At 38.2% G+C, this 15,198-nt stretch overlaps 1 protein-coding gene across 1 annotated transcript; it reads left to right on the forward strand.

The window, feature by feature from the left end:
* Positions 1 to 11,797: 11,797 nt before the first annotated feature.
* On the forward strand, positions 11,798 to 14,222 carry LOC122762594 (protein Niban 2-like). The gene is made up of 3 exons (XM_044017776.1): positions 11,798 to 11,874; positions 13,510 to 13,665; positions 14,102 to 14,222. The coding sequence occupies exons 1-3, from the start codon at positions 11,857 to 11,859 to the stop codon at positions 14,189 to 14,191; spliced, it is 264 nt and encodes an 87-aa protein (XP_043873711.1). The 5' UTR covers positions 11,798 to 11,856; the 3' UTR covers positions 14,192 to 14,222.
* Positions 14,223 to 15,198: the final 976 nt, after the last annotated feature.

The following is a 15,198-nucleotide window of genomic DNA, read 5'->3' on the forward strand; positions in this document are numbered from 1 at the left end:
TCTCCAAAGTTGACATTGTGCGGGTATTTACAGTGAAAGACAAATGTATAAATATTTCCAAAAAAAAACTCCCATTCCAACAGATGGGTCAAAATAAAATAAGAGGGGGAAATAAAAGAATTATTACTAACTCAATAATACTGTAATTGCCCCTACGAAACAGCTCCCTCCTGAGTTTAAAGGCTACCTCTTCATTCTGTGTCCTCTCATCTCCCTCGACTTCCCCCAGACTGAAGGAGCTGCCTCTTAAGGCGCTTGGATGACGCACCTGTAGTGGACTGTACCACCTTACAGGTAAGTCTAGAGTAGACATTTTACCTAGAACACAAACAACTCACTAATCAAACTGATGCACTTCAATTAAACCCCAACAAATTACAGGAAAGCAAAATGCATTAAATGAAACAAATTATAAAGGCCATAAGTGCAGTACTGTGGTTAATTGGAACCGATTGGCTGCTACCACTGTGCACTTGGGGCATGTGAAGTTGACGGACGTTCCCTTCCAGCAATACCAGCATAAAGCTCTGCAGTCAGGGTGCGTGCTTCCCTTTGCGACAGACTCCCCACCCGGCATGATGGTAAGTTTGCTTGAAGTTTTCTTGATCGCGTAAGAGGCGAGGCGGGAAAGGAACGACATTACTTTTGCCTGACTGATATCTCACAGAAAAACGATAATGCTGCATCGCAAGATACCATTGTTTGATTCTGACATTATTGTCTCATCCAGTGCAGCCACTGCAGGGCCTGGTGGTCAGTCTCCAAGGTGAACTCCTTGCCCACCAAGTAGTACTTCAGAGTCCAAGGCCCACTTTACTGCCAGACAGTCTTTTTCGACGGTAGGGTACAACTTCCTACTGATGTACTGCACTGGCTTACGGTCTTCACCCTCACCCTGGAGCAACACTGCTCCAAGGCCGACTCCTGAAGCGTCTGTCTGGACAACAAACGGTAAGTCAAAATCAGGCCGCCCTGTGCAATCAGAACGGCATGACAGTGAAGTGTTATAATCCAGAAAGGGCTCTGAAAGCTGTTAATTCCTGCACCTTTGGCGCCAGAGGTACCTGCCAGTAGCCCTTACACAGGTCCAGTGTGCTCAGGTACCTGTCAGCCTCCTCGGCTGTCACAGCTTTGTCAAACAAAGGCTGAAGGGACGGGTCAGCTGTCTGCAGAGCCATGAGTCAGCATCAAATTGCTCCTCTTCCCCCACAGGGGGCTAAGGGAGTGTTTCACTCAAACGAGTGCCCCATAACCTTATCATGTCTATGCTCCGCCCTGGATTTCAATTCAATTCAATTCAATGACTGAATGAGCAAGCACTAGGCATCAGTGGAGAGAAAAAACTCCCTCTTAACAGAAGAAGAAATCTCTGACAGAACCAGGCTCAGAGATGTGCGGTCTTCTGCCTCGACCGGTTGGGGTGAAAGGAAAATGGGGGACAGTGGAGAGGTGGGGGAGAGAAAGGACAAGAGGGAGATGAGGTAGAGACAGAAGAGAGAGAGAGAGACCAGGAGCAGATACACAACAACTGTAACAAGTTTCTGCCTATGTTTCTGCCTCAAAATCATGTTGACTAATGAGGCTAATATCTGGCATATTATACCTCACCCATTCTCACACCCCTTTTTCTTTTCTTTCTTTTTTGCCACTTTAGTTTTTATTGACAGTTTTTTTTAATACAGGTGAAAGACAACATTATGAAAATACAAAAACAAACAAGTGGGAGTTACAGTCAAAGCGATCTATCTATGTCCCTATTTTCTTCTACTCAATCAACTAACTTTCCTGTGGTCTTTGTCGCTATTCTGGTCTTAAATATTTTGTCCATTTTATCCATTTTTCTTCAAACTGAGTTTCCTGTAGCTGTAAGCGGTGTGTCATCTTTTCCATTATGTAGATTTCCTCTACAATCTGTGTCCATTGATCCTGTGTAGGGGGGTCCGCTGACAAATGACAGAAACTAGAAAATATTTACATTTCAGAAGCTGAAAAATGACAGAATCTGGAAAATATTCAACAATTATTTTACATATAATCACTATAATCTGATATAATTGTCATATAATAAATGAAATTGACATATAATTTGACCATTTATTTTTCAGTATGTTGTAATCGCTTCCGATAGGGGTTAGGGTTAGGGACTTTATTTTGAAAACCAGAAATAAGACTGCTTGGTTATGGCAGTTGAATTAAATTTGACGAAAAAGGAGTGAAAGGAGTCCAGGTTACTCCAAAAGCATACATTAAAAGTACTCCATACTAGCATATGAAGAACAAGAGGTACTGAGTCCAGTGAAAGTAAAATCATAAATTACTGATAAAAAAATAAGGATTTTTCATCAAAAATGATTACCCTATTGTTTGTTGTAAAAAGTGAACTTTGACCCTATATCCCTCCAAAACATATACAGTAAAAGTACTCCATACTACTAGTATATGAAGTATCACTGAGTTCAGTGAAAGTGAAATCATAAACTACTAATACAAATTATGGATTTTAAACTTCATCAAAAACAGATGATCACACAGGTCATACAATACATTTACCTAACGTTTGATTTGATGTAATTATTTTACATGTAATCACTATAATATGATCGGGTTAGGGTCAGTTTTGATAAATTATTTAACCTTTTTCTTTTTCAGTACATTGTGACCATTGTGATGTTGATGAGGTCGAGGTCTTCAGGCTGTGTCTTTGACAGTCAGGATGACTTGAGCCCCAAACAAAGTGAAACATTGTGTTTACCTGTAATTGCACCTGTGTAAACAAAACCAGACTTTTGTTTGGGTTCACTTAGAGGGCAAGTCTTTGAAGTCCCTCAAGATGTGTACATGTATGTGTGTATGAGCCTCTTTGTAGGTGTAGGTGCCTGTGTATCAATTTGCACTTCTGCCTACTGGCCGAAATGTGCATTTTTTTAAGGTGGAATCGAAACTTAATGAAAATCGGAAGCAAATGTGGAGCCACCTTCAGCACAATGAGTGTGCGGGTTTTTGTTTTTTTATATTAATATAATGTCAATGTAATAATGATATGAAAATAATGATGGTGAAAATCATCATCATCATCATCATCTACCGCTTTATCTTCCACCAGAGGGTGCTGTGCCAATCTCAGCCACATCAGGCGATAGGCGGGGTACATCCTGGACTGTTCGCCAGTCCATCGCAGGGCCACACAGACACAGACAAGACAACCATTCACTCTCACACTCAGACCTATGGTAAATTTAGGGTGTCCAGTTTACCTAATCCCCACATTGCATGTTTTTGGACTGTGGGAGGAAGCCGGAAAACCCGGCGAAAACACCCACACACATGCAGAACATGCAAACTCCATGCAGAAAGGCCCTTGTTCCAACCCAGGCTCGAACCAGGGTCTTCTAGTGAGAAGACCCTGGTTCGAGCCTGGCAAGAGGATGGTGATAATAAAAATAATAATATTAACAGCAATAATAATAACAACAATAATAATAATATGATTGCAATAACAATGTGTGTTGTGAAAGCAACATTTGTTGAAAATAACGTTGTAGAAATATTTTTTTAAAGTTTGATTATGACAAAGAACCATACAGTTCTTTGTCATAACAAAATGAGTTAACATCTTATAAGAGATACTGCTGTTTTCTAAAATGTTTTCAGTTTTTCTACTGTCTCATAACATAAACCTCACAAATAAAATTAAAATCTTATAAGATATAGTTATATACCTTCAGTGTTTGATTTTGCAATGATTTCACTGTTTGAATGTGTTTTTCTATTTGTGTCTGTTTTCGGGCGCATTCAGCAGGGATACGGCTGTTTTCTCATTTTTTTCAATTTTCTTCTGTCCCATAACATAAACCTCACAAATAAAGTTAAAATCTTATAAGATATAGTTATATACCTTCAGTGTTTGATTTTGCAATGATTTCACTGTTGTTTAGTGACTTTTTTCATTTTTCTACTGTCCTATAACATAACCCTCACAAATGAAGTTAACATCTCAAAACATTTATTTTTGTACCATCAGTGTTTGATTTTGCAATGATTTCACCGTTGGGATGTGTTTTTCTATCGGTGTCTGTTTGTATGCGAAATACTCTGAGATAAGGCTGTTTTCGGATTTCTTAACAAGTTGACCTTTCCCAATGGCAGCATTCAGTGTTTTTTTTCCTGGAGCCTTTAACTCCTCATGTTGACAAAGTAATTCAATAATATATGAAGAATATTATCAAACCTCTAATAATGACCACCATAGGCATGAATGATTGTAAAATTGATTACAGTCAAAATAATTTAAGATGACATACAGCATCATATTTTCATGGGGGTTAATTTAATTATTTACCAATAAGAGTGACAGCTAACCAAATTGAAGCATCAGTAGTTCTAATCTCTACTGGCTCTTACCCTGGTCTGCAGAGCTTCAGAGAATAAATAGTAAAATATTCCAGGATACTGGACAGCTTAATCCCTTCTCTGCATGGTCCTCTGATATTTTCAAGCCTCAACTTGCCAGCTCCATGTTTATTTTTATTATATCAGAAAGTATGAGTGTGTGGATTAGCTAACTCATGCTTTTGAAGCATGATGATGGTCGGCACAGCGGTCATCTTCCAGATAGAGATTAGATAGAAAATAAAAACTCTAAATTTAAGGAACAGGTCACATAGTGTACCCTGATACATTATTGCTCTGGACCATAATCATGAATTGGATTGATAATCTCAAGAGATTACCGGCATTTTGTGAAAAGTCCCAGTACAAAAATAAAAGTTCTGTGTACTGGAAAGTACCGGGCCACTTCAAGCACTAGTTAATAATTGTGCTGTAATGACAGTGATTGTATTTTCTGTACAATTAATGTCTCTTATGCTATCTTATTGTTCAACAAACAACAGTGAAAATTAGAGGAAAAATTAATATTTGCTTTACAAGTCAATTTAAGGTGTGCGCCCCTAAATGTTTTGCTTGCTCTCCTAAAATGTTCAGTTACAAGTGTGCTCCTTGTAAAACGTTAGTCTGATGCCCTGCAAACATTGTTCTAAAGGGTTTATGGTCTTAGTTCCTCTTCAGTAGACAATGTAAAACAATGTAAAAAAAACCTTCTCCACTAACTATGGTTGTTTCCATCTCTTCTCTTCTATTGTTTGTATTGTATTTGTATTTGTATTGTATTTGTATGGTATTTGTATTGTATTTGTATTGTATTTGTATTGTATTTGTATTGTATTTGTATTGTATTTGTATTGTATTTGTATTGTATTTGTATTTTATGTATTTAGGTGGTCTTATTAATGAAAGGATACATACTGTGAAGCAGCACTGTAATAAGCGACGGCCAGTTGATGAATCCATTAAAATATTCCATAACATGTCATGTTTAGCAGACACTTTTATCCAAAGCGACTAACAATGGAATTGAGTACAATCAGCCAGGGGCGGAGTCAAACTTGCCACCATTACGACCATGCTGTCTTTTGCACACAGGGTACCGGTCTTAACCACTGAGCAACTCTACCCCCGCATATATGAAATATGTCTTTTTAACTTATGATAGGATGTGGAATTTGAGACACAGCCTCATGACAGAATGAGCCGGTTAATGTCTTTTTATTTATTATTTCCCTTTTCATTGATTATGCAGGAATGCTGTTGTGACCTATGGCCTTTGTGGACCAAGTGAGGGTGGACCATGGAGGATAATTTTATCTCTCACCGTATGTGCAAGAAAAACTGTCAGGATACACAGAGACAGCATTAACAAGGGTATTTAAAAGTGTTTCTAAACATTATTTCTCTCAACACCATATGTGATGTGTGTGTGGGTATGTATTTTTCAGTACTTGGACAGTGGAGTGTCTGGGTGGTTGTGTATATAGCTCCTGTGTGTCTATATTGATACATGTTACTAGATTATATCAGACAGTGGTCATGAAATTATTTGCATTTCTTTTTCCCACAAGTTATATAGCATGTGAAAAGTAAAAGATAATCTTGGAATAACATTAATATTTCCTAAATTGTGTTCCATTGACTGGGCTTGAAACCTAAAAGCAACAGAAAACTTTTTCTTCTTCCCTTCTGCTCTGCATTTTTACAGAACCACGGGAAGTGAACAACACTTCCACTGAAGGCCGCCTTGTTTCACCTGGTGGACCAAGAGCTTCTTGATATGGAGGACACCACAGTTCGATACTGTGTGTCAAACTTGGAATTCTCACACAGTTTCATGTATCTGATCCATTTGAGCAGTTGTATCCCCAACACTAAAATGAATTTCACTTAGCAGGGAGCCTGCTGTGAGGATTACTTCCCCCTTGGCAACACCTCAGGTCCACTTCCTCAGGTCCCACTGAGCATTTTCAAATTCAAAATGTGTGAAGAAAATCATTTCAGTGTAATCAAATCAGTGCATCTGAAAAGTATTCAGATGCACTGGCTTTCATGTAATAACCCTAACCCTAACCCTCATTTATTACACACTTTGTTGTGTTAGAGACTTGATTTAAATAAATAGCATAGCATTAATCGGATTTGACATAATTTAGGCAGCTGACAAAACAATACTGTGAAATTACAGTTGCCTGATGATTACCCTGTTATTTGTTGCAAAAAGTGAAGTTTGACCCCATATTCCTCCATAACATATACAGTAAAAGTATTTCATACTACTAGTATATGAAGTACGCCCCCCATTAATTTTTCTTGCTTATATCATTTCAAAGGCCTTGTGTCATCTGTAAAAAAAACAAAAAAAAAAAACAGCAAAAACTCAAGTAACAATACCGTTTCTCGCCAGTAGGTGTCAGCGTGAGGACGATGAATGAGTGACTGCCACTTGAAGTTCACAGTAAAGACAGTGCCACACAGATTATGGATGGTTATTTATGAACGTCTTCTCTACTATATTCACAGATTCACAGTGTTTCTTGCACAATAAAATCACTGGCACCAAGAAGAACATTGTTATCATTGTGCAAGTGTAAAAAAAAAAGAAGGGAAATTTGACCCAGGATTACTCAATAAGTATACAGTAAAAGTACTCAATACTACTAATATATGAATTAATTTTATACTTAAAACGGATGATTACACAAGCCATACTATACATCTATCTTATGCTTGATTTGATGTAATTATTTTACATGTAATCACTATAATGTGATAAGCTTGGGGTTTGTTTTGATATATAATTAATATATAATCAGTACATTGTGACTGATGGTTGATGAGGTCGAGGTCTTCAGCGTCTGAGGCTGTGTCTTTGACAGTCAGGACGAATTGAGCCCCAAACAAAGTGAAACATTGTGTTTACCTGTAATTGCACCTGTGTAAACAAAACCAGACTTTTGTTTGGGTTCACGTAGAGGGCAAGTCTTTGAAGTCCCTCAAGATGTCTGTTTGGTTTTTTTACTCAAAGGAGTGAATATGTGTGTGAGCCTCTTTGTAGGTGTAGGTGCCTGTGTATCATGTCAATTTGAACTTGATGTGAGAACAAGAAGTGTCTGGAGTTGCACATACATACACACACACACACACACACACACATTCATTCCTAAACTCACATTCACACCATACTATGATATCCCTAAAATACACCCAAATCATTTTAGCTTCAGATATTGATTGTTATATGATAATGAAAAATATTGATATTCCCTGACAGTGGTAGATTTATATTACATAAAAATTAACTTCACCTACACCAAATTTCAAGCAATTTACAGCAACACAGCCAAAGATATACACAAAAAAAATCCAAAAGCACGAAGAATGCAGAGGGTTAAAAAAGATTTGTTCACAGAATCTTTCTGCATGACTGGAGTGCAGACTCCCTGTAACACAGTCAATGAACTGAAATATGCCACTCGACTCTTCCAGTGCGGACACTCTGCCAATCAGTTGCCGACAGTCTGTCGACGTCACATGTAGTATGACGTATTAGTATGTTGTTCCTCCTCGATCTCCCTTCGAGGTCAGTCATCTTTTCTCGCATCTGTCGTGGGCTTGGGCTTCAGCAAGATTCCCCTTCTGTATCTGTAGTTCATTTATATTATCTGTTAGTTTACGCTCAATCTCTTGTTGTAGAATGATCATTTCTTTTCTTTAATTTCCTTTTTCAGTTCGTCTTTTAGTGTGGTTAGTTTGTGTCATAGCTCTTTAAGGTCTTTAATGTCTTACCGTAGCTAGCCCAACTCGCAGTGTCTCGTTGTGTTCTTGTCCTGTTGTGTCATTATTTTGCCTGAAAAGTTCATTCATGAGGCTAATATTTGACAGATTATACCTCACCCAGTTATTTGTACTGTGGAATACAACCCATGAAATGCTCATTTCCACATGTTAAAAAGTGATTATGATGACTCTGAAAAGTGCAATCGATAAGTCTGTCCAAATGATGAATTTATTCCACCCTTCCCAATTATGAGCTCCCTGATTTATCTCCTCCTGACTGGATTGACGACTATGACAAAGAAAAATCTGAATCTGACTCTGAATCCCATTTGACCTGAACCACAATCGGTCCTTAAACTGTTAATATGGTTGACACTTTTTGACTGTAGCTTAGCTCTTTTTGTTAGGTGTTAGGTAGCTTCAGAACAACACTTGGGCACATATTGGTCAGAGCATATAACAACAATCTTATCAAGTAAAGTCTTTTCCTCGCCTTCGTATTTGACCACAACACCCAGGCACATGGTCCCATTTAATGTTAAACTTGGTGCGCATACAACCAATAATTCGTTCCATGTGGATCCTGGAGTGAGCTAGTTTGCTGGTCTGTTCTACATCTTTTGCATCCAGTTGGCTGCGGCCCTTGTTGAATGCAGGGATTTTCAGTGTGGCACCCTGCTGTCCACCTGTGTTGTCCATTGGAGCAGCATCCTCCTGACATGTCTGTGCCTCTTAATCTGACGACCCTGTTTCCATCTCAGCTACAGATGAAGTGTTGTCTGATGGTGATAAGAATAAGAAATATTGTTGTTATACAATATCATTTGAAATCCAAAAATAAATCACAAGGTGCTGTAATATTTATCATACAGATGCATTGATAAGTGAAACATCTTATCCATTAATTCAGGGATAACAAAGTACCAAAACATTTACCTGAAGGAGCTGTAATTTCTGTGTAAGTCAAGTCTGTCGCATGTGTGAAGTGATTTCCAGAAGCCCGCATTTTTCAAAAAAAAAAGAGAGCAAGAGTGGTTATTTATTTTTCCATCACTTAAGTTTCTCAGATTTCTGCTCTCCGAAATATCCAAACATCCAGTTCTGGTCTTGTATTACAATGTGTCTCATTCAGTGTGAACACGAACCGTAGGATGTAAGGCGGGGTGCACCCTGGACAGGTCACTGTGACTTCTTAATGCACCGTGAATGCGTGTCGCGTTTCTTACTTCATCTGCCATGATTCAAACAATAACACCTTGAATGTTGATGTAAAAGCTCTGAAAAGGGGAGTAATGAGTGAAGAATACACGGACACACACTTTCCTCAGATCACGGATGTTAATGACTGAGAGAAAGGAGTGAAGTGCAGCGTAAGGTAGTTCAACAGTGCTACGCTTCCCCTACTGTTGCCCTCAGGTTATCACAACAAAGCATAAGAAAATACAAAAATACTGATATTAAAATGGCATTTTGAACAAATTATTAAATAAAATAACAGCTGGTTATACAGAGACAATTCAGTCCGTCACATTGACAAGTTTTGTTTATTCTATTCTCATATCATAAGTGCCTTCTGACAATGACGCTCTCATATTTATAGAAAAGAAGCCTTCTCATAAAAAGGGCACCGACAACGCAAAAGAAAGTAAGACTTCTTGAAGTGCATGTAAAAGAAAGAACATAAAACAGATCATAAAAGATAAGCATTATAATCTATACATTAGAAATGATATGCACATACATATGGATTAGAACACATACTCTATATGTGTTATATATAGATGTATATATATATATATATATATATATATATGTATACTCTATAACTTAACAATGTGTCATCAGAAAGAAAAACGCCACAAGATAATCCTTTGACAAACAAATGTTTACTCACTGACTAGCTGGTTGAAATGAAGGCAGATATGTCTGAACATTCAAGTCAACTACAGTGCATGTTTTTTTATGTGTGGAAAAAAAGGTGGAGACTCAGTCTATCTGTCTCTGGTAAAAATGAGATCAGAGCTGTGCAGCAGTTTCACATGGCGAAGGCTTCAAAGTGCATAAATATTGCCAGGGCACAGTTCACCATGTTACCACGTTTACAGGTACCACAGGCAACATTTATAATCTTTCCACTGGGATTTAGTGTTCTTGTATCATTTTCAGAACATTTCTCTTTGTATTGCCAATACACAACTATACATGATGATAAACAAGCAAAAAACTGATTAAGGGAATTTGTCACCATTTTAGGACATTTATTTAAAAACAAAAGGAAACGGCTGCTGTCAGTCACTGTAAATCTGCGAGAAACTCCAATCAGGAGCCAACATTTCAAAAAGCTGATGGGGTTCAATAAGAGCAGTGTTTCCAGTCAAACTGAGGGTGCCAAACACTTTGTGTGGAGGTGCTGTGATATCAGTGGCTCCCACTCTTCTACAGAAAGAAAGGAAAACAAGCTGATGTTCATAAATATGAAGATGTAAGTCACTTTGATGAAATGTCTGGTAAATGACATGTAAAAGATGAATGAACCAGTCTTTCATTGCAGTTTTAAAAGTTCATATTACTCAATCAGCAAACACACTCACAAACACGCACGCACGCACGCACGCACACACACACACACAAACATTCATTCCTAAACCCACAGTCACACCATAAGAGCCGGATTAAATAAATGGACTATACTAGGCAGAATGTATTTTTTGGGCCCCCCTCCATGTTATTTATGAATTGAAATCTGAAACCTACCAAAGTTACTAATAAAAGTGAATTCACATTTTACATAGCGTAGTCTTTGGTTACAAGTTGGTTCTTTGTATGCCAAAATAAGTCATGTGTCGTATATTAAACAGTCTATCAGACTATTTTTTGATTTTTATTACCGTAAACAAGACAATAAGCAAATAAGATAAATGTTGTAAGCTATTGCATTTTGCAGAAAATCTTAATTAAATGTGTTGATTAAATTGAATAGTGTAATAAGTAGTCAAATATACAATGAAACCAATACAATTTGCAGTAAGAGAAACTGTGCTGTAGTGGTAAAGAGGTTTATTTTCATGGACAAGCATCACCTCTCTTCCATTTTCTGGTATTCAACACTCAGCAGCTCAGCTCCTGGTCTGGACTGTTCTGCAGTTTTCTCCACTGGTCTGGATGTTTCTCTGGATGGTGTACTGTGCAGTGTTGTTTTTGGAAGCCATTCTAGATTTAGTCTTAGTTTTAGTCTTTTGGACTAAAACGCTTATTAGTTTTAGTCACGTTTCAGTCATTTCTATAGTGCACTGTCACACATAAGTTTGACATGAAATTTCTTCCGCCGGTGGTGCGCCGCGACCGGCTTGGAAGGGCTCGGGGCGAAGGTGGTTTACAGTGAACCACCGCGGACATGTGCACTCGCTGCGGCTTCTCCCGCCCGCCTGCCCCCAGCGCGACTGTCGATCGGAGCAGACTGTCCTCAGTGCGCCCTGACAGCGTTGCGTCATCAGGACGAGGAGTGTAAATCGTCTTGAAACGCGGACCAAGTCATTTTCAGGTTTTAATTGTCCCCTTGCCAATCGGGCCCTAGGCACGTGCCTAGTTTGCCTTTGCGTTAATCCGGCTCTGGTTGCAGCATCAGTCGCTGACCAAGGAATTACTGGGGAAGTTGGCGGTAGACGGGATCTATTGACATGTCACAGGAAGATGCTCAAAAATTTAGAGGTAAGTGAAATTTTACATTACATTACATGTCATTTAGCAGACGCTTTTATCCAAAGCGACTTACATTATGATAATGAGCTAAATAGCAGGCCAGGTGGCTAAAGAGTTGTTGCTAAAATGTGTTCATTAATAACTACGTCTTTTCACTCATTGAAAATACATACATACATACATACATACACATGTATTTAAACACACACACGAATTAATCGAAATATAGTTAATAATAATATATGCACATGTAAATGTTCCATGCTCTTTTTTTTTCTTTTTCGCTTAGCTGTTTTTTGCGAAAGTTTAGTGTTTAAATACAGTCAGTATCCTATCTCTGAGATATCTCTGAGATGGTGTTGTGTGCGACGTTACACGGGAGCCAGACTTTCTGTCTGAACAGTTCCACTGTCCTCTCACCCAGACCTCTCATCCGTCTTCGCGGAACCGCTTGCTGTGTTTCGGCTGCCTCTTCGGTTGTGAGGACTGTGGGTCACATTGCTGATCTGTTCAGAGAGGTTCACTGGTGCTGCTGCTGCAGGTATCCTGTTGTAATTATTATAATTTTTCATGACAGTCTTTTCCATTCTTACAACGCACAGTTAACGTGACTGGATTCTGCTTCATTGTGAGGTCAAATTGGAATTCAAATGAAAACATTTTATTAATAGATCAATAGAACACTGAACATTGTTTTCACCATACACTTGAGTATATGGCAGGAATGTTCACTCCCAAGAATTGTTGTTATAAAAGATTAATACTTTTGTCCTGCATCAGTCCTCCCCAAAACTACCAAATATTCAATCATTTCCATATTACAAATGTCCTCTTTTCAAATTAAGAGGGGAGGGAGTACATGATTTATCTGATGCTACACAAAACTAACAATGCTTCAAAGTTAATATTGTGGGTAATCTTTGACATATTCAAGACTGATTAAAAAGAAAATCTCCCAGCCACCCAACATTTGTCATATCTGTTGCCAGTGCAACCCATGAAATGCTCATTTGTACTTGTCATAAAGTCACTGCAGCTCTGACCTTGTAACCTAAATATCTCTCTGCTCCAAAATCACTTTGTTTCATACATGAGGCTAATGCCTGGCAGATTATACCAATCTTAGCCAATCTTCATCACTAATTTTTATGTTAAATTCTGATTCCCATCTTTTATTTTGTAGCCATTTTTTATATAGTCCCAATAAAATTCTAATTGTGGTTTCTTTGTATGCGTTGATTATGATGATCTGGATCACACTATTCACTTCTCAGGAGGGGTCCATCCTGATCTCTTTCACATAGTAGTCTCTAAGTTGCAGGAATCCACAGAATTCATGATTGATTATCCAAATCCTTTTTTTCTGTCATATTTTGGAAACTCTCCAGCTGTCCATCTTTTACCAAAACACACCATGCTGTGATTCCCTTGGTTGTCCACTGTTTAAATCCTATATCGTACCTAGTCGGTGTAAAATTGCTATCATATTCAATTAATTAGTGTCTTTCTGTATCTTGCACTTGTCTAGTGTAACATTAGTGATACTTTTGCAGTAGTATATTTATTGTGATAGACAATTATACATTTTTCCCAAATCTGTCCATGCCTGCATCTCTTCCTCTCCCTTCTTGTCTTCCTCCTCAGCACATGGAGAAGATCTCCATGCTGGCTTTCCATCCAGTTAAGATGCACAGCTGCTATGAGAAGGTGGTGAACCTGAGCCTTGAGGGTCTGCAGCAACAGTTTGACGTGAGCAGCCCGTCAGTGTTTGTCCAAAGGGCCCAGATCCCCATGAGAGAGGTGAAACCTCAACTACTGATTAACCAGTCTAATATAGACTTGTTAGTGGTGGTTAACTGGTTAACACAATGGGAAGTTTCTATGAGAGCTAATCATTTTATTGACACTCATTGTATTTCTTGATCATTTTCCTACACTGTAGCTCCTGTTTGACTAGAGTTTGTCAAATAGTTGGATGATGAGGTTCTGACTGTGGCATTGATCAAGAACACAGTAGAACTAAAGGCGAACATCTTTTGGCGGTTCGATAACTCAGTGGACAGTTAGATATAGTTGTCTACAGACATGCCACAATACAGACTGTGGAACTGGGTGTAGTACATTATCATATATTATCATTATTTCATGGGATATTCCTATATGAGTCAGTTTGTCTGGTGTTACATGCATGTATGTCACAAAGTTAGGTACAAAACTACAAATTGTCTTTTACTAGATGTTTGAGCAGATCCTTCATCAGAGTCTCGAGTCTCAGAGGAGCTGTGTAAGATCATCCAGCACTGCCAGGACAGAGTCATTAAGGTAATACACAAAGAAAACAGGCTTGTGCATCAAATTCATAACATCCACATGTATATCTAATAATATTACATCTGGCATACTCCAGCCCTGGGAGTGAAGCTTTTGGTCTGGCCTTGTTTTAATGTTAATGAAAATTCAGGGTTTTGTTTCACTTCAGATGAGCACAAATTAAGACTTCAGGAAACGTAAGTGACTGCCACTGCCTGTGTTACTCCTAGTATATGAAATCAGTGTTTTTCTCTTTCTCGTTCTTAAATATGATCCCATCATCCCAGTTTCTTGAATGTCTAGTGAACTAAACATCAATTAGGGAGATAACCACGTCCTGTGCCAAATTAATAAAATGCACATGGAAAGAGTGATACCACTATTGTTCATGAAAGATTGCACCAAAACAACTCAAAATTAAGTGAACTAATTTCAAATGTACCGGTTTCTTAACAGTTGACCTTTCACAATGGCAACATTCAGTGTTTTTTTTTCTTTTTTTCTGGAGCCTTTAACTCAAATAATGCAATAATATATGTAGAATATAATCAAACCTCTTACTGACCTGAATGACGGTGGTCTAATAATGACCATCGTAGGCATGAATGATTGTGAAATTGATTACAGTCAAAATAATATAAGATGTAGCTACTTGTTTGAATGAGATTACCGGCATCTTGTGAAACGTGCCAGTAAACAAATAAAAGTGCCGGTTCTGTGTACTGGACAGTACCGGGCCACTTCTAGTTAATAATTGTACTGTAGTGACAGTGATGGTATTTTATGTACAGGGGGGTACAGAAGTATATCTTTTAAGATGTTAAAAATGAAAAAAGTCACTAAACAGCCTTATCTCAGCTGAATGCGCACACAAACAGACACTAATAGAAAAACACATCCCAACAGTGAAATCATTACAGTATGAAACACTGAAAAAGTCACTAAACGCCTTATCCTTATCTCAGCTGAATGCGCACACAAAGAGACACTAATAGAAAAACACATCCCAACAGTGAAATCATT

The sequence above is a fragment of the Solea senegalensis genome, unplaced genomic scaffold (genome assembly GCF_019176455.1).
Source record: "Solea senegalensis isolate Sse05_10M unplaced genomic scaffold, IFAPA_SoseM_1 scf7180000015812, whole genome shotgun sequence".
Classification (NCBI taxonomy): Eukaryota; Metazoa; Chordata; class Actinopteri; order Pleuronectiformes; family Soleidae; genus Solea; species Solea senegalensis.